Raw genomic sequence first — 21,338 nt, forward strand, 5'->3', positions numbered from 1 at the left:
CAAACAAGAGTAAATTTTAATCTCAGAATAAATCGTCAGTTTTGACATATTTCCCATACATAAACTGTCAATGTGCCAGTTATACCAGGAGTTATTCTCGGATAAAAGTTTGGTCGATTAGGGCCTAAGTGTCCTGAATAGGGCCTACGAACTGGTTAAGAATTCGAGTACCAATAGAATGGTAAGTTTAAAACTGTCCCAAGAACAACAGACAACAAAAGGGCCAACACATCTTGTAGCAAGCATGCGCGGCTACAGAAATATTTGGAACGTGTAAAAAATGCCTGCAATACATACCTACATATATGCTATTAAAGAGTTTGAATATGCCAATAAAGTCAGATTAAAACTGTCCCAAGAACAACAGACAACAAAAGGGCAAACACATCTTGTAGCAAGCATGCGCGGCGAGAGAAATATTAGGAACGTGTAAAAAGTGCTTTCAATACATACATAATATGCTATTAAAGAGTTTGAATATGCCAATAAAGTCAGATTAAAACTGTCCCAAGAACAACAGACAACAAAAGGGCAACCACATCTTGTAGCAAGCATGCGCGAGTAGAACAATATTTGGAACGTGTAAAAAGGGCCTGCGATACACACATAGGTATTATATGCTATTAAAGAGTTTGAATATGCCAATAAAGTCAGATTAAAACTGTCCCAAGAACAACAGACAACAAAAGGGCAAACACATCTTGTAGCAAGCATGCGCGGCGAGAGAAATATTTGGAACGTGTAAAAAGGGCCTGCGATACACACATAGGTATTATATGCTATTAAAGAGTTTGAATATGCCAATAAAGTCAGATTAAAACTGTCCCAAGAACAACAGACAACAAAAGGGCAAACACATCTTGTAGCAAGCATGCGCGGCTAGAGAATGCGCCGCTCGATCGTCGTTAGGCCGGATGCCAGCGCAGCCAGACTGGCCGACCCCATTCCTGCCCAGGCTAATTCATTTAGCGACTGTGGCCGCCCGGCCGCAACCAACGGTTAACTGCTGCTTTTCATACTAAAATTAACTAGCATTGCGCTTCTTGAGGCATTGGACACGTAAAGTTCAGTGTTCTTGTAGTTGATGAGTTTTCGATTTTGCTGCTCTAGATAGAGATGTATTTAGTGTTCCGGCTTTAATCCCGATTTTGTTTGAATTCTTTCACAATTTCTAAGAAAACTGATTCCTAAATAATTTGCATGTGCTATAATAAGGTTGTTTTTATTAATCATGGCATCATTTGTCTAACGAATTACTAAGAGTACTTAGCTGAATCTGTAATATGTACTTCAGATAATTAACCCTAACTGCATTTATAGAGATGTTAAACTTAGTTTTAACTGTTCCGCTGAAATTTTAATCGGTGTCTGCCACAGCCTGCCGCGATTAACTGCTACTTTTCAAAACAGTTTAACACCGTGCTTGTTATTTCTCATGTAAGTAGGTACTGTAGTGCTTTCAGGAAGCTGAAATTTCAGAGTCATCAGGAAAATTTTCTCACAGTATTTAGTTGAACTGTCTTTTTTTTATCTGTCTTATTCTTTCCCATTTGACGTAAAATATTGTATTACAAAAAGTCGTCCTCTTCAGAATAGATTAAACTAACTACTGGATTTCATACAATAACTTAACGGCAGTGGATTTTAACGCGAACGCTAAGAATCGTATGCTATTTATTAGCTGGCTACATACAGGCAAAGGAATGTCAGAGCAAAAGGTTACATCTGCCTAGCGCAGTGCGGTACGTGCACGCATTGTAAACGTTACCAAATAGGTAAAAGTTGTAAATAGTCGCATTCCATTGGGTTCTCGGAACCGCTGGCGCCGCCGCCGCGGAGCGCCCGCGCCACCGAACTATGAATGCACTTACCCTGTGTGGATATGGCTTTTCAGTCGATCAATAGTAACCAATGAGGACTTTGTCAAGTAAAGATCTAGGTCTAGCTCGTAACTGATTGTCTGAAGTATGGAAGCAGCATGGTAGGGCGTGACATATTATATGACAGAGCTCAAAATTCTAAAGACTTGCTGACGTTCGACGTCACAAAAACACCCACCCGTGTCGCTCTCATACCTCAGCTACTGTTTCAGTTATGTGCTAGAACTGTAACCGAACTATAAAATGTTGAAAATCAATATATCAACACTTTTGAAACATCTGAAGTAAGAATCCAACAGTTAATTGACAGGAAACGATATGTATGTCTACGTTATATCCCTGTTAATAAAATATAGCAATGTGCGTCACTTAAAATATTTATCAAATTTATATAAACAATTTATGACATTATGTAATTATTCAACTTTCTTTCTCTAAACGCTTTGGCTTTGATTGTGGACATAAAACCGAAATAGCGATGAAATGGAGTGATGAGACGAAATTATCGGAAGCGACCGCCATCCGCCGCTTTACGAGTCGACTCTATTAATCGCGCGTTTTATGCCAACCGTGACGTTTATGGTTTGGCATAAATGTCAACTTTGGCGCGTCTTACAAGGTGTCAACTCAAATCTTCCATTACGCCAATAAAAGTCGGATTTGGTAAATAAATAATATTAAATCGAACGGATAATCCATTTTTGGTCAACTTTTATTCTGAGCCGATCATTGGATTTTGTTTTAATTAACTCTCATAAGATTTGGTGCGGCTTATAACTGATCGTGTGAAGAGATGAAAGTTTGCATAATTATGATTCCCTTCAAAGTACCGCTTATCAAAAATGTATTAGTGAATCGCCGGGCTAGGATGCAGGGCATGATAAATAATTCCGAAGATTTTAAACGACAAATGTACGGGCTTATCGAGCAAAATCGATAAAATGCCTCGATAAAAGTTTATCGAAACATTTTCATCATAGTTTTCCTCGTACTGAAAATCGCGCGTCCATTATTTCGTACGTAACGGTCGCTTCCTAACTCTTTATGTGGAAGCGGCGGCAAGAATGCGCTCGAGTGGGAATCCTGCGGCGGAGGCCGGGAATGCGCGAGCGACGACCCCGCCACCCTGCGGCCGCGCGCGCCGAGTACCCTTAACCTGCACCGCGAATTTATTGCGAGAGTACGAAAACAACCTCTATGGTGTGCTTAGCCTATCCTTAACTTTGCAAAAGTTTCAATTGCGAGTAAGGATATTAAGGATAATACTTAGTTACTTAAAAAATTTACACTCATATTTTTGTTACTGACTTTACAAACTTATTCAGATTGTTGACTGGACTCTATCAGGTTAACTTACATTTGAGATATAAAAGTTGCCACATGCTCTACATAAATCACAAAATTACTTTCGATAACAATTGATAAATTACTGAATCCATTTTCTGAATTAATTTGAAACAATCCGTTTTCTAAAACTTAACAAAAATGAAATTACAGTACCTAGTTTTAAGTATAAACATCGATGTTACAAAGTATCGATAAAACTTCCACTCAATCGATTCCTAGCATTATGATAAGTTGATAACAGAGCCAGCGTCGGGTAATAGAGGGTCTGTAGCGCGGAATGCAAGAAGCAGGAATGCGGTTCTGGCAAGAAGCGCCCCTAGCCGCCCGCTGTCCCGCGGCGAACGGGAAATATTTGCCAACGCGCTAACTCGCCCGATGATACCCATGCAAGTATTCTGAAATATTTAACGCGGTTTTTCGTATTCGTGTAATTTGCGCACAGCTCGTAGCATTTTTCGTAGCAATATTGGTAAAAAGAAGTATCAAGCAATATTGGTAAAATCGTAGTTAAGTAGTTAATTTCTTGCAACTCTTTCATATAGTTAGTTTATAAAGACCTGTTTGGGTATGCATTATTTTATTACTTTTTTACCCTTTTTGATGAAAAATAATTAGAAATCACGATCGGTTCCGAATTATACACAATTTTCAGCACCAAATGTGTGATATAGTAAAGAATTCGACTATCGTGTGTGTACCTATACCTAGAATCTATTTTTTTGTACATATTAATAAAATAACGTCTATTCCGCTATAGACATTCTACATTGAAATAGTTTCCTGCAGTATCAATTACTGAAATTTTCCTGAATTTTAGAAGAACTCATGAAATTGGAATTGGATGTTTGGACTAAATAAAATTTTTTTTCTTTCTTTCTTTCTTTCTTTCTTTCAAATTATGATCAATCGATAAAAGAGACGTCTTAGAAAAGAGGTTTTGTGTAGCGAAATGTAAAAATCGGGTCTAATGCGCCATTTACCTTTTATTTTTAACTTCCGGCGCTATAATAAATAGTAGATAGGTGGTTAAAAATACCTTCACAATCCAATAACTACCGAAAAACGCAATTACAGGACCTACAGTGGACACTGAAACTGATTTCCAATTCCCAGCGGTATGAATTCATGCTTTCGTGAAAAAAGGTTTTAAAAAACATTGTCTCAATATTGGTAATCAATTTATTTGTACCGAACTGTACACTTGATGAGTACGGAGGCTGTGTCGTCTGTAGTAGCGGTTGCGGAATGCAAGCTACAGGAATGCGGCCTGGGCACGAACGCTCGTGTGCGCTCCGCTATCGCCCAAACCCTGGACCATCGCCCATAGGACATCTGACGATACACAATGGGTTAAAGTCATATGGAAGATATGTATTATATTTGATAGGGATAAAAGTAACATCTAAACGAAATAGAGCTTATTATAACTATGTTCGTAGTCTTCGAAGCGCGGCCAAATTCCAACCGTGCGAAGTTGCGGGCATGATCTAGTGTTATGTGAATTGCTATTATAAAACATTTAAGATACTTACGCAACGTATCTTTGACATTCACATGACCGAATTTATGAAATTCCGAACCTACTTCTAGTGTTGCTACATACTAGAACGACTTTTCGTAGAGCTTTTTGCGGTTACTAGCATTTTTATTAAATACCTTATCTTAAGATCTTGAAGCTTAAACTTATGCATGTTAAGTGTAAATAAGTTTTTGTCCCGCGATATGACATAATCAGAACAAGCAATGATCCATTGTTGTAGACAATGCGTCTAGTCAACTTTATCACCGCATATGACTCATAGTGACGTAGAGGCTAACATCACGCATTAGCTCCATACAGGTGCCTCAATCGTTAATCAACTATTCTATCCATACAATAATCGTATCGATTCGATACAAGGCTCTCGGAATTCTTTCGTCCTTTTTTCTTGCCCATATAAATTCGCAGACGCCGCCGGCGCCATTGATTTGCGTGCAATTAACCCAGGTTATCGACACAAAGCTAGATCGTGTGAGCGTAATAAAAATATTTCTACGGCTACAAAGAATCGGTGGGATACGGTGAGAACCGAAAAGTGGGCCGGCGGCTCGTTCCGGGGTGGGAGCTGACCGCGCGCGGCGGCCGGCCGGCGGAATCGCATGCTGTTTATACAGGCATCGCTATCTGGGCCCGAGAAAGTCGTCTATTTCGAAATTTTAGCGTTGCGTGAGCTCTGGTGCGATGTGTCGCTGCGGTGCCGTGGAGTCTGGTGGTGTTCGCGGCGAGCGGACGGCGGCGCGCTGTCTGCGTGCTCTTCCGGACCGCACCCGTCCGACCAGTCGCAGCGCACCGCCCGCTGCCCGCCTCGGGCGATCGGCCTTCAGAGTTAAATAATTAAATCGAGAGAGCGACGCCGCAGCCGCAGCCGCAGCGGGCCCCGAAGAAGCAGTCGCGGAAGGCGCTGCCAGCCTTGGTGGCGCTGATCTGCGCAATCGTGGCCGGTTTCTTGTGCGCAACACGCCGCCGCCGCACCTAATCTTCTCGAACGCCTCTATCCTGCTCGGTCGAATTGCTCTTTGATCGATCAACTTATGTAAAACAACTACTACATGTTATCACTATAACACCAACTATCGTGGGAAAATACCACTTCGTTAATGCGCACGGCTACTTCGTAACAGACGAGAATAAAGGCAGCGGCCTTAAGTAGTAACTTTCAAAGACCACTTGGATTAATAGCCTAATCATTATTATCTATCGACTATATTGGCAGTTAACCTTAAATAGGACTATTGTGTTCATATTGCTTAAATAGTGTTAAAGATAGGTCAACTTTAAAATACCATTGGTATTCTATGATTTGCGCATATGATTTAATGATCGTGATTAATGCCTAAACTGGTTAACGATAAATACCCGTTGTTTCATTTTAAGCAGGAATACCTACTCAGCTATTTTTGGTTTTGTTAGTCCAATAAAACTTCTCTGTAAAAGTTTCAATGAACAAAGCGAGCCGCATAAACAAATAAAAATAACCGAAAAATTAAATAAAAGTTTTGTACTTGCGAGCTTTTATTTAAATTCAACGTAGTTATTGAGTGACGGGCATCCTGTTTTACGGCTTGTCGGCGGCTCAACAGTCGGACGATTCTCCGAATCAGTGGATATTGTCGCAAATTGCCGCTTTCGCCACCCGCTGAATAATGCATGCGATAACATAACATCACGTCGCGCACCCGCCGCGCTCGCCCCGCGCCCTTCACCAGCTACACCAAACCCGTTTCCCCCGTACATTCTGTCTAGATACCTCCGTCATTCTAACATTCTAACCATTGTTACCTAACGTAAATTAAACTTGTCCATGTGCTCGTTATCATATCCTTACACAACACCGTCTAAACTTTCAAATATCTGCGATTCTCCTCCTGAGCATTGCTCTTAGTTTTACAATAGAGGAACGCTTAGGTGTTGGTGTATGTAGAATAAAGTCCGGTACCAACTCGGCCTGCTCCTTCGAAATCGGAGCGAGTCGCCGTAGGCATTGGTAAAGTTTGGCGAGCGGCAGCGAGGATGGGAGGCATCAGCGCCGAGTATGGGCTGCCTCGTCGTGTGGGGTGGCCCTGGCGGCGTTTCCCACAGCGGCGGCTCCTCGACCAGTTCGTCGGAATGTGGTCGCGGCACCGGCCCGCACTTTCACCAAAACAATTCGTTAGCGGCCTCTTTCGGCATCGCACCGCACTCCACCACCCCGCCACCCGCACACGTGAAAATTAACAACACACTGATACTTGACTCCGTGATCGGCATTTTGGACACGAGGCCCTTTTAAAGTTCCGCACCGCTGAAAGCAATGAACTTCTGTGTACCTTTCTTTTCTTCGAATCTCGCGACTTGTCGCCGCTCGAAACGTAGTTGGTTTTATCGGTTCAGTTGACTCGACCGTCACTGTCGTAACTTTCAGTCTTTTTTATGTTTTACATTAAGCAAAGGCGTGTTAATCTGATGAATTGTGTATGATTAACCTACTCTAGTCTGACATAAAGCTTTCATGAAACTGAAAAATCTCAATCTAAGTACATAGTATTTTCAGTCTTTCAGTAAATGAAGCTTCGATTCATATGCATTAATAGCAGTAGGTCCTTTTCAGGGTACTTAGTATGTACGCTTCCAAAAGCTTGCTCTATTACCACTTCGGGACAACATATCGGCTGATACTGAGCTGACATAAGATCCGCATATATTGCAAAAAATGCCTGTTATTGGCTCTTAATAAACTTTTTAGAATGTCCTTTCAACACAAGATGATTTATTTACACCAACTTTATGACACAATTTTCATGAATATGAAGTCTCACTCACTGCGCGTAGTATTTTCAGTCTGTCGGTAAATGAAGCTTCTGATTCTGAGCTTATATAAGTCAGCTTTTTTCTTGCACTGCCTGTTATTGGCTGTTAAAAAACATTGATAGAATATCCTCTGAACACAGATATTATTACTTATACGAGTACCAACTCTAGTCTGACCATAAAGTTTTCATGAAACTGAAAAGTCTTACGTAATATTTTCATGGTGTCGGTAAATGAAGCTTCTAAATCTGATCTGACGTAAGTCAACGTTGTACATGCATTGGAATCCTGTTATTAGTTCTTGGTTCATGTTCTCTCAACACAAGCTCCATGTTACCTGGACTTAGAACTCTATTCCTATACGCCTAAATACTTATGTCGCTTGTCCCAGGTACGGCCAGCTGTCCGGCATGGTAGAGCCGGTGTTCGGCGTGCTGGGAGCAGTCGCGGTGGCGGCGGCCGAGCCCGCGCTGCCCTACGCGCTGGCATTCGCCGCCGGCGCCATGATCTACGTCGTCGCCGACGACATCATACCTGAAGCGAACGCTTCGTAAGTACTCTAACACCCGTTTCACGTACATTACTATGAGGCCTCACAGTGCGCGTGGACGCACAGGGTCTCAAAAACCTATACACATAGACTACTTGACCGGCGGAGTGACACACATGAACCAATCACAGAGCTCTATTCAAAGCTGTTCGTTTGACTTCGCATAGCGTTGCTGCTTCACTTATGCAAGTATCTTTTATGAATACTGGTGACAAATGTGCTGTATTGTGTGTTGCCATGGCTTAAAATACTATTGCTGTTTTAAGATGCGCGACGTCAAAATCCACAAGACCACAAGCTTTGTTAACTATAAATCGCGAAATGCAAACCGCATGCCATACTGCCTCGTAGAGTCAGTGGATGTGTCAAATTCGAGCCTGCTTATTATTTAACGTAGGTATGTAATTAGGCATCAATAGACATTTAGCTGGTGTTTAAAATGCTGGTCAACTTAGCGTGTCCTAGGCATTTCCTTAACTGAATAGTTGCTTTGATGGAACTAGTGCTGCACAACATGGCACTGGGCGTATAGCAGAAAGTAGCATTTCGTAACTAAATGGCTTCGTTGGTAGGTTTCAATATCCGCCACTTTTCAAAGCTGATAAAAATCGATGATTTTGACTCTAAAATTGCTTCCTATAATTTTATTGTATTGAAAGTAGATCACATTTTCGTTTAAAATCATGGACGTACGATAGTGGGAAAGTGAAAAGCTGAGCCATAAGTATTGATTATCTTTTCAATACACTATCCTATCATCTCTTACTGAACGCTGTGGCAGTGATAACTGAGTGCCATGTAGGTTGGCCTTTGTTGCTGACGCCATGATTTAAATATGTCGTCGCTCATGACATACCGAGGCATATACTTCAAAGAGCTCAAGCTCTACATTATTTCTCATTTAGTATTAATGTGTACTTCATATAAAGACTAATGATCGATTGATGATATACGAAAATAAACAGGGGTTTAAATCACTTCAAGATGTAATGTCTAATTTTACCCTTTACTTACAAGATAGTAAAATAAAAGCTCTGTCCTTGGGATTTACCTAAAAAAATCGTGAGGACGAGCAGGGCTTTGTTGTGACCCTCGCGAGACAACTCGCGTCCGATGGCGGCCCGATAACAACGCCCTTCATTGCGCGTCTTCAAATAATACTAATTTTGCCATTTGAATTACTATAGAACGCGTTCTTACAGAAGATATGAATCGAACCTCCCTTACGGGTAGTTAGCGCACTATTCAGTCCCGTTTTGTTGTCTTCGATACAATATTCGTTTGGATTCCGCGGATACTTGTCATAATTGACGAGGGTCACGCCGTCGATTGTTCTGATTCATGTCAATTTCGAACGGGATCCACGTATGGCCGATAACCGTCAATACGATCTATTGGCTCATTGGGCTCGTTGGGGTGATGCGAAGGACGTCCGAGACACTTCCCCTTAGCGACATGAGCTATTGTCCATCTTGCGCTTTGTTCGCGACCGGTCTTTGCTCCCTTCCGGGCTAATAAGAACCAGTTCAAGGACTGTTGGCAACTGATTGTTCACATGATCCACAAAATTGGGGGAAACAAATTCATCATTGTAAACGTACTCTACTTCGTCATTTTATTCCCAAGAAGCTCTGAAATAGATTCACGTAGAGATGTAAACAGTAGATGTTTTTTTCTATAGAAAGTCTGTTTATTTTATAATTCTTAATCCTGTCCTGCACACTTTATGCACTTTTGGCACATTCAACACCTATTTTCACATTTCTTTAGTAAATCATGGGAAGTGATTTGTTACATACGTGTCCTCATATTTTTCATGCTTAAATGAGCTTTTCAAGCCGTTTAAAAGCTTATAAAAGCTGTGGTAATAAAATATCAAATAATAGCATTAAATATGGTATGTAGAGACTGGGAAGATATTTAAATGGGCGTAATAATTAACGTTATTAGAGTCGTATAAATGGGAATTAATTAGTGTTATGGTGCGCGTGGCATTGCGCCCGCACCTGACTCCCGAGGTGCGCGGGCGCATCTCGCGCCGATTAGCGTTATTATAAAACATGACCGCTCATTTGTTATTTATTCTACAGTCAGGCCCATGTGGCACTTGCGTTTGTACGATATTGAAGAATGTCTTCTTGTAAGATTACATTTTGTATCAAAATGGAATTGAATTAAAAATGTGGCTGTGATACAAATGATATTGTACTATGTAGATGTTACCGTCTGCTTAATTAATGTCTAAATATAGTCTACAATCTTTTAGGTACATTTCGTTTTGCATTTCATACTAAATACAGTGTAAAAACGCCCATACCCAAGTGGCAGTCTTAGCATAACTTTTAAGTTTGTAAGCTTAAAGACATAAATAATGCGTAAAATACAATCGATTATCTTATCGTAAACGTGGTATGAAAAGTTAAATTCTCATAGTATCAACATACTTGGGAATGCAGAAGCAACAATGTTGCGTTAACTGCTGGTTCGTGTTGTCTGCGACAAAAATGCGCTTAAGCCTTTACAGTAATAACATTCTTCTACCTCATTTAATTTAATGATAGAGACTTTACTGTGTGGATTTAGTATGCGAGCTAGATTTACTCGGTATCGCTGTAGGGGAATTACATACTTTGACTTTAATTGTAAATTATTTTGCGATAAAGACCTAGCTCTATTTAACAGTTCTGTCATGATTAGGTATATTCGGGTATTCATTTTAATCTCTTGATAACTCGTCATCCTATTTTAGAACTAGTAACAATCGTTGCCATCTCCTCTTCTGAAACTACTTATATCTTTGGGTCTCCCCAATCTCGTTGGGTTTAAATATCGACCATGATGCTATCCTATGTAGAGTTATAGTGGTAAGATAAAGTGTACGTTAAATCAGTGCAGTTCTTTACTTAATTGAATACATAAGTTTCTTGTCCCTAAGAAAACTACATAATCAAATTGCATAAGCTCTACAGCACTAGATCTGTGTAGCGCATGTTTCATCACAAACAAAATTTAGACATTACAAACTCATTATTCGCCTCACAGAAGTCAAAAAAGTATCAGCTAAACGCATCAAACCGCAACAATAAGTGGCGCTGAGACAATAGGTCCGCTGCAATCGCGCGTGTAGGCGCGCTCGCGCCGCAAATAGTGGGCCCGAAATAGACGTCCGACACCCCGGACGTGCGTGCGCCGGCGCAACCCTCCGAGAACTTCGGCGAATAATAGCTCGGGTTCATCACCACTGTCTTTGAAGTTTGAACTCTTTACTATAAGTAGGTAGGTGGGTATTTGTCTGATTCTTGACGTGAAAATTCAGCAATAACCCAACCGGGAAGTATTTTACATAAGATTGACCACTTTAAGATATGTCTCACAAATATCGCTCAAAACTAGATAGATTCAATCTCAATCGTGGATTCGACTGTGATTGATCAAAATATTGAAATCAACCAATCAAAAAACTTAATCTTTGCTTGAAACTGAATAGAGCTTTAAGCTTCCTTCTGCGATATGCATCATAGTAGGTATTCTAGCTAGGAATGAATCACAGAACTTCTCGAATCCAACTTCCATTACCAAAAGTAGACTCATTGGGATCCCAGAAAAAAACGCCTCCACCTCGATGGTATTGTATAATATTTTCTTGAAGCTGATTAAGAGCTTTGGATACGCATCATAGTAGGTACCTACTCTAGCTGGGAATGAGTCACAGAATTTCTAGTCTAACTTCCATTACCAAAAGTAGACTCATTGCGATCTCCCAAAATATCCCGATGGTATTGTATGTATGTGTAATCACTAGTACCACAAAGAGAGATGTGCTCCTTCCATAATTATGGCTCATGCAAGTGTGCTGAAATATGAAACTCATCAAGTAAAAATACATGGTAAATATTGATATTTATTTATAATTTGTATTGTTGGTCATGGAAGCGTTAATAATATATTAAGATAATCATAAAAATTATGCAGATTATTTAGTAAATGCTGAGAATTGCAATAAACTGCATATTCTTTGCGAAGTCATTCTCGCAATTGAAAACTATAGGTCGTTCAATTATGCCTTAAATGTACTTATGCGAGTAGTTTCCATTGAAATTCAATTGGCGTCCATAACGATACATTATTGAGTATTTCTCGCGAATGTAACAAAACATAAGGTGCCTGTCAAAGTCATATTTATGGGTTAAATCTTAATTAGACGCTCAAAAAAGCCTTTTGTTCGCTCAAGTGCTTATTAAGAGTATGGGATTGTCTACCCGTATACAAAGTTGCATTCAAGACTGCCGATTCGAGAGGTGGCTAGTTCGATTCTCGTATATCGCTGAACTATCGGGGTTAACCATTGTGGTGCAACCACTTCCAATAACAGCATAAATATGTACATATTTGTATTAATTGGAGTGTATATCCATCAGTAATAGCCGTGTGGTGACGGCAGAGTAGAATACATTTGTCACCAACCCCTACTCTTCCCGCGGGTGTCGTAAGAGGCGACTTAGGGACTACACATCAAACAGAGAATGGGCAGCAGCGCTCTCTGAAAAACATCAATCTTTTAAACTGCGATCTCCAACCCGCCTGCCTAGCGTGGAGATTATGGCAAAACCCTCCACTATAGTGGAGGAGGCTCATAGTCCAGCAGTGGACTGTAAAGGGCTGTTGATGATGATGATGATGATCCATCAGTAATTTGTATTACCACTTTGCAAAGACAGTACTTGTTAAAATATGGTTGAAAACAAGTGAAACCAGTTATTGTCATTTTCAGTTATTTTAGTTAACTGATACATTATAGAGAATGGCACAGACTTGCCACCAGCGTTTGACGGTGAATCCACGCGCCGTGTCGCGGCGCTATCGGGACAGTGTGAAATTTTGTCTTGCTAGTCTATTTTAGTTAGTCTGATCGTCTAGACACATTTTGTCCTCGTTTCGTAGCATTGCAAATGCGAGAAACTGGTAAGGAACATGACTCAAAATAATGAACATTCACCAGACGATAACAGAATGAACTGCTTTCATTGGTTTTGTTTAACCTAACCTGTTATTTAAATACTAATCGAAATAATTACCTTCTTTTAAAATTACATGTTGATAGTATTAATTAGTGTTATTCGTTATATCATTAAGCTTTTGTTAATAGGAAATTGAAGTGAAACGTTTTTATTCATAGTTTTTTGTCACTCCTTGAGGAGTATACAGGGAGCATACAGTATTATGTATATTGATACACATAATATGTACACAGCATATATGTACAGTACAGTGCCTTATTCACGTAACAAAACTTCAACGACAACAAATCGCTGAGTTGCGATCCTATCGAGTAATCGTTCTATCGAAATGACTCTTGTGAATACGGATTTAGAACGGATTTTCAATGGGACGACTTCTGAACGTCAGCGATATTTTCCCAACCTTTCCATTTACATTACTGAATTTAGGATTATGAAAGCCCTCATCTGATGGTTGTCTAAGAAATTCTATGCCTGGCATGATCCTAATACCTATTGTATTACAATTTAACATCATGTCAATATAATGTCGATTCACTGGTCAAGTTAGGCACAGCAAATTCGCCTAATTTCAAAATGATAATGTGTCAATCTACGCTATAAGAAGACAAGGTTCGTGTTCGCTGATTCGTGCAGATCGATTGCCTTTGTGTCGTCGTTTGTTTTTGCGTCGCCGAACATTGTGTTCAGGTGATGCGTGTAAGATTATGCAGACATGAGTCGCGTCTGCGGCCGCCGTAATAGCCTCTGTCTATTTGCAGCGGGCGGAGGGCGGGCGGCACTCGCATTATGAAGTAAATCGGTGCGACGCGTGGGCTTGTCACCGTCTCGCCACTGTCAATAGTAATAAATATATGAAATAACGCGTTTGTTGCCGGGATAAGGCCGGTGACGCCGCTCTAGTTTGTCTATGCGCTGACGTCACTGTCTGGGAATCCGGCGCGCCGCTCGGACACTCCCTGACCTACCTCCAGACTGCTCGTGCAAGTTGCAGCTGTGCACCCTGGACTCCAGGGGTAACGGCACCTAAATTTTATTTAAAATTGTATTTATACTGTTGGCTGGATCCTGCGTCTTCTTCTCTGGTCGTTGTGCATTGCTTCTTCCTTAAACTGAAAACTAAAATGAGTATTGATGATTTTATTCTAAGTAGTTTCTTTAGATTCTACGAAAAAAATATTAATGCTTATTCCTAGTTCAAGATATCTGATCTTTACAGCCTAAGTGCTGAATATTGCTGTAAATTGTTTGGCTAGTTTCAGTCACAAATATTGTACCTAACATTCGAAATGGATAGTATCTATAAATCCTCCGTTTATATTGTGTCTTGTTTTATAACTTTATTAGTAGACTTTACAAGCTTTTGCAAAATATTTTTCCGCTTATTTACGCTAGATGCCAAGAAATTAATTGTTCTTAACAGCCAATTTGGTTTCAAATCAGCTTCGTTGGCTCATGAATTCCTGCTGTTTTCTGCGTGATGTCAGATTGTGACATTTGAGTGCTGTCCGTGTGCCGGGTGGGGTTTCCCGCGCTACGTGACGGGAATTTGTCGCGTGGTATGACGTTCTTTACCTTATGGCACTGAATACTCTGTCGCCTTATTCCTATGAAATTGGTAACAAATGTAAAATACATAACCCTCCAGAGAGAGGCTTTCAGACTTATTGTAGTTGCTATCTGTGTGTGCAACATTTTGTTTAACTAAGTAAAAAAAATATCGCGAAAACTTAACCAGCAGGCCTAAGATGCCCGCCGCGATAAGCGGTATCACGCCATTTTATCGATTTTGCCCATACATTTTAACGTCGATAAAGTATGTCACGGCGTGCATCCTAGCCCGGCTGGCCATTAGACATGTCAAAATATGATTTCGTACTGTTAGGTTCCTGAAAAATTTGTTTAAGTAGGTACTCCGTGTAAACTAACCCAAATCCTCATTATGATACATGGCATCTTTTGCGCAAATCCTGAAAAATAAAACATTTATATAGACTGCGAAAAAAGAAAAATACCCATATTCTAATGAATGAATTCTTTTAATTTCCATTTACGTTATAAATCGGGCGAATCTTACTTTTATTTCTAGATTTACTGTAAACTTGAATGTATTCACATTAAATCATGAATGATGTATTCATGATTTTCGCCAACGTTTTACATTTATATCACGCTCGTGGAGAATCAACCGAGTCCCGGAGCTATGCATCAAGCAACGCTTCTGAGAAGTTGACATTGACGTCATCAGAACGTCCGAATCTATAATAACACGCTCGCACGCTCCTAAAGGTTATATCGATTGTTAATAAAAATAAGTGTTTTGTTATTTAAGCTTTATGTAAAACAGCAGAAAATAGATACTTGAAATTTTTTAAAGAACTAAGTTTTGTTTCACATTGGAGAACTTCATTATATTAACTGCTTGGTAATTAACTTGCCGCTCATAAAACTTAGTTTGATGTGGTAGACTAAAATCGCAAATTTACATAAAAGCATTAAAGACATCATGCGGCATGCCGCGAGTGGTAGTAACGACGATCCTACCACATACTAGCGTCTACCGCTTGCCGTCAAGCCGGAAATCGTAACCGCGCGGTAACGCATTTTTCAAATAACTCTGCTCATATTAGCTTATTGTCGTGCCAGACACACGCACATTTATCAGAATGCTTTATAACTTCATACTAAATAGCTCAACGTAGCTCGAATTTGACAGCAGCTAAGTACGAACGTGCGGTCACTTGTATGGCGGTGGCATGTAGCTACTAGGAATCGCTTTATTGTAATGGGCTGTTATTCCAGCTAGTGGATTCCGGTCGGCTGTCAATGAGCATTGTTTCTTTAATAAAGCCTGATTTACATTAAAACAGCTAGTGCCATAAGTGACTATTCCACTAGTTTTGACATAACCAGTTCAAACATTACGAAATTATTTTGGAACAATTTTAAGTGTAGCAAGTTCGGAATGTAATCTAATATTGATTTGACTCAAATGATCATGATGATTGATTATAATAGGAAGGTGACACGTATTGCATGTTCAAAATTAATTTGCAATATTGACTTGATTTTGCGAGTTTCCTTTAGGGCATGCAAGAAAGTGTAAACGCGGCTTTACCTGCGCGTGAGACGCGCGCAGTTACTCTTTCCGATATCGTAATTTTGCCACCTCGTTCATATTCAAATGTCGTTTGCTCGTTATTTCTCAATGGCCGGCATTGTGACGACAGCATTTTATAACGGAGCGGTTTATGCATGAATGTACATACAATTATGTATATGAACAAGTTGCGTCAGCCGCTGGAAACTTTATATTTTATTAACACTGAATAAGCGGCGCTATTGATGTGGTCGATGTTTTTAGTCTTGAACACAGAATTTTAATTGATCACACTATAAAAGTGTGATAATAATGGATGAACGTCCACGTCATTTTACACAAATATGATTTTGACATTTTCACGACAGTAAATCAACAATACAATAGCCTTACATCTTGTCAGTTAAGACTACCGATTGGATTTCTTTTTATAAAAATTATACATAACATTGATAAAACTTAAATAATTTTGTATTAGTTTTTTGTTTCAAATGAAATTGCTTTATTGCTTGTTCATTTATCTTTATTTTAAAGGCATTATTACCAACTACAAATTACTAAAACCGTTTTTGTCCGCAGCGGTAACGGTAAGTTGGCGACGTGGGGCTGCATCATCGGCTTCACCGTCATGATGTGCCTGGACGTGGGGCTTGGCTAACGCCCCGATCGCCCCCACAACGACCCGCGCGACCACCGGACCCACACGAAGCGGCTTCTCAGGATCATTCACTAGGCAGTAGGTACATCTGACGTTATGTAAACTTGACATAAAGCAAGTATTTGGCACTTGATCGACATGCTTTTGTTTTTAGGCGATGGCAATCCCAAAGAAATACAGTGGTAGTTCTTTGTGAAAACAAAATAAATACAATATCGTATTGTATCTGTGTGCATCCTATGTGAAAAATAATCATCAGACTATTTGAACTTTAGCAAGTCACTTATTGCTTGTATTGAAAAATGACGCTCATAACTCGATTCTAACTCTAGCCTTGGTTTGACAGTTGACACTAATATATAGCATTAAATAATTAATTATTTAATGCTATATTTATTGCATGCTGAAATCTTTGCTTGAATCGAGTTTTGACTGTTGTTTCAGAATACACACTCTTGTAGTACACATATCATGTATAATGTGATACAGGTTATGTTCTGCACTCGCTAAGTACTTATACTATTCTACATTTAATTTGTCAATTCATTTTAATCAATTGATGAACTAACTAAGCCCGTCTCTATCTTAATAGAGTCGTCTTATCAATGAAACAGTTCTTTTTCCTCAAACATTTGTATTTTTTGATAAAATAGTCGTAAATAATGTTCTATTTAAGGATTAATGTCTCATGGGAACTACCGCACAACACTTAAATGCATTATTTTTGTTAATGTTGACGTCGAAATAATTCGTTTTTTGTTAAGTTGTCGATCCTGAGAAGATAGCGAGATATTGTTAAGTACTTCCACGTAAAGACTAAGCGATGATATGTGATGTTATTTAATTTAGTGTTCTTATCATGGCGTGTGCTGTTTAGAAAGTAACTTTCAAGAAGAGAGCGTATCTTTACCTTAAAGGCTGGCAACGCACCTGTAACGCCCTTGGGACTGCGTGTGTCTATGGGCGACGGTAATCACTTACCATCAGGTGATCCGTCTGCTCGTTTGCCTCCTGTCACATAAAAAAAACTTAACTGCAAGTAGATTACCCGTGAAAGTGCTTGAGAATCGCGCCCCAGCCCAGTGAGGGAACCTACACCTAAGACTACATTCTAATATTAAAGTAGGTTTAAAACCTGAATATGAATCTGTTTTCATTCATTAGAATTTTTATACATTTAAATGAGAGTTAAAGTAGAGTTTGGTAATAGTTTTAAAGCCGGTCACAGACCACTATCAATTGCAGTGGCTCTTAAGAATGAATATAAACGTCGCTGCAGTACGTGGTGTGTAAAACTGAGACCATACTAAACCGTCATCATTCATACCTTAAAAATCACTTGGACAAAATCATACTGTGTTGTCTAAGTTTCAGTTCTTTCTAAGTCTATTAAGTACTTATGCAATGCGATGCTGTAGGTATAAATGAGCTTTAAGCATTTTTTTCTACCATTGCCAACAATCGGTAGCCGAAATATACTTAAATCCTCCATATAGAGTTCCTTTGTATGAAGTTCTCTGTATTCTCAAACCAATGAAATAACCCAAAGTGAGGCACATAATAATTAAATTGGAATTCGTTGTACATTATGTATAAAATATTTATATGTATAGTGTGTACAAAACGGCTGTAGACGCAAGCACGAGATAATAGAGAATGTGCCACTTAATTTCTAAATATGATATTGAATCATAACTTGGAAGCGATGCCCAATATTAGATGAATAAAAGCATAATTGTTAATAATATAATTCAATTATTAACGAACATCAATTTATATATTAGCGTTTTAATGTCAAGACTTCAAGAGTAATGAAATTACTACATACTTGATGATATTTTACTTTCCGACTTGAAATCATTGATAGAACCTATCGTTTTAACATTTCTATAGATGAATTAGTGTATATAATTTAGATCTAAGTGAAGTGTGAGTTGTTTGACAAGCACCAATAAGTTAGTTTAAATTATTACCAAGACAATATTTGGCGTTTGTCGAATGAAACACAAATCCGCAGCATTTACTAAAGAAATTACGACGCATGTCTAGCCGTTACGTCATCTCACTCCTTATGTGGCCTAGCCATCCCTGCTAGGAGTACTCGAATTATTTAATATTTATATTAACTATCACTATCAACTAGAAGATGCAAAGTAAACTCTCGTGCGCTGTAATTAAGCTCAATGCACATGCGCGATGCATTGCTATAGTTTCATTAACTTGTTTATGTTCCACGCCAGATTGCACTTTACTTCTAAATGATAGAGCAGCATTTCATTTGAGGGTTCATAAGGAGTGAGACTTGTACGATAGTTAGTACTAATAAATTAATGTGTGGTTATACGGTTATTAGATAATTGCCAGCTAAAAATCCACAACGTCAATTTATTACAAAGCAGTAATATTTTCCACTTGTAAAAAAGTATTAATAGAGATTTTTATTGAAAATTTGAATTATAATTTTTATAGGTATTAATATTAGAAAAATTTATTTTGATTAATGATTTCATTTAAAATTATAATGTTATTTTATTGAATTTCTGTACTAACAAAAGTATTGATAAACCGGTGGCACAGTGAAAATACGAATTTGTTACTTTATTGTAATTATTTTATTTTATTTTTACATTATAAGAAATTATGCAGCATCTAATGAATTTTATTTACTCAATCCCCTTCCGTAAAACATTGCGTGTAGCACTTCGTTCGTTTCAGCTAAATGACGTCCACTGCTGGACAAAGGCATAGCACTTAAAATGAACTTTTAAATTAATTAGAAGATTAGCTGTAAGTTGAATATAATGGGATCGAGATACTGAGCGCCAGTTGTAAAGATCAGAAAATCATAAACCCAGACTTTCTGCCTTACACCTATTTTTTAAAAACACTGTTATAGTTATTATGCTGTGTAAGAAATAAATAAAATTACTCTCTTAATTATCTACTTTAGAACTCGCGTAACTACTGATTAATTCTTCGCTGTCAATTAAATTTTTCTTACTATTTCTTTCATACATAAGTTGGATGTATCGCGCCAGTTATAAATAGTAACTTACTATAATTAAAACCAACAATTACTTAACATAATTACTTTTATTATATTTATGGAATTTAACGCCGTTTCCGTTGTCTGGGATGAAGTTATTAACTAGCCGTTAATAGTTTTTGTTAAATATCCAACTGTAACATTCCGTGCGTCTGCAGTATCTTTTAATTACTGAACCTTCCTAATTATAGGTACGCGACTATAAAAGAGTTGTATTAGAATTTTGGAACAGGAGAAGAAATTTGGGTAAAACTGGGTGTCACTTTACGAGATGCGACTACTTTTGGTGGCTCACCCGAAGCTCTTTTTCGGTGCTTCATAAGGTAAGTACATACATACATTCAAATTGCTACTAAACAGCTAGAGTATTTTGCATCTCAACTCAACTAGGTAAAAAAGTCAAGTAAGCACGCTAAGTAACTACATATCTGAAAATCTATACTTATATTATAAATGCGAAAGTAACTGTCTGTCTGTCTGTCTGTCTCGCTTTCACGCCTAAACCATTGAACCGATTTTGATGAAATTTGGCAGGGAGATAGTTTGAGTCCTGGGAAAGGACATAGGATAGTTTTTATCTCGATTTTTTAAACAGGAACGCGCGCGATAAAGTTTTTCTGTGACAGACAAAATTTTACACGGGCGAAGCCGCGGGCGGAAAGCTAGTACCTACCTTATAAAAAGGCATATTATGCAAGCAACTGCGCTCAGGAGGATTTGATGAGTGCTACTGACAACGCCACTCTTGTGGCGGAGTTTTGGGCTGACACTGTGTAGGTTTGTTGTCGACGAAGAAGAAGAAGAAAATCTGATGATATACCAAGCACCGACTGCATCTACAAAGCTTCCCATGTTAGAAAAGTAAACTCATAATATAATGTGTTATTACCTTCGAATTGCGAAACAACGGGTAGGTAGGTATATTGTGTTACACATGCGAAAGCTCCCAGTAATCGTAAGTATCTAGCGTAACGCACCGCTGCAACTGTAAAAGCAGCCGTGTATATGAACCCTAAAATAGTACAGCGTCATCGCCATATCTCCCCATAACAGTTAACTGTTAAAAATATTACGTCACGTTTGTTTCACACCGCCCATTTACTTTTTAATTACCCGCATAGGTGGGTGGCGCCAATTCAGAGTTTATTATTGCTGTAAGGTAAACATTTTCAGCGGTTAGCCGTGTTAACATGTCAAAAGCGTCGTACTGGCACAAAGCTGATTGGTTTTTTCATGTGGGTGTAGATAGGTCTTGTAGTTTATCAGCAAATGATTACAATGTTTACTTTTTAAAGAAGAACGGTCACGTCCCGTACAAAAAAAACCCAGACCCGACAGAAACGAGACATACCTCAGTTTTTTTGTCATGTCTTAATTAGTTAAATTATATATTTTTTATATTCGAAATCTAT

The 21,338-nt window shown here is 38.8% G+C and overlaps 1 protein-coding gene across 1 annotated transcript in view; it reads left to right on the forward strand.

Moving 5' to 3' along the window:
* Window positions 1-19,528, forward strand: part of LOC135077612 (zinc transporter ZIP11) — a 50,119-nt gene extending 30,591 nt beyond the window's left edge. The window contains exons 6-7 of the mRNA XM_063972164.1: window positions 7,946-8,104; window positions 16,802-19,528. Coding sequence (XP_063828234.1) covers window positions 7,946-8,104; window positions 16,802-16,880 — 238 coding nt within the window. The 3' untranslated portion in view covers window positions 16,881-19,528. The remainder of the gene's footprint in view (window positions 1-7,945; window positions 8,105-16,801) is intronic.
* Window positions 19,529-21,338: the final 1,810 nt, after the last annotated feature.

This window comes from Ostrinia nubilalis, chromosome 13, assembly GCF_963855985.1.
Source record: "Ostrinia nubilalis chromosome 13, ilOstNubi1.1, whole genome shotgun sequence".
In the NCBI taxonomy this organism is placed as follows: Eukaryota; Metazoa; Arthropoda; class Insecta; order Lepidoptera; family Crambidae; genus Ostrinia; species Ostrinia nubilalis.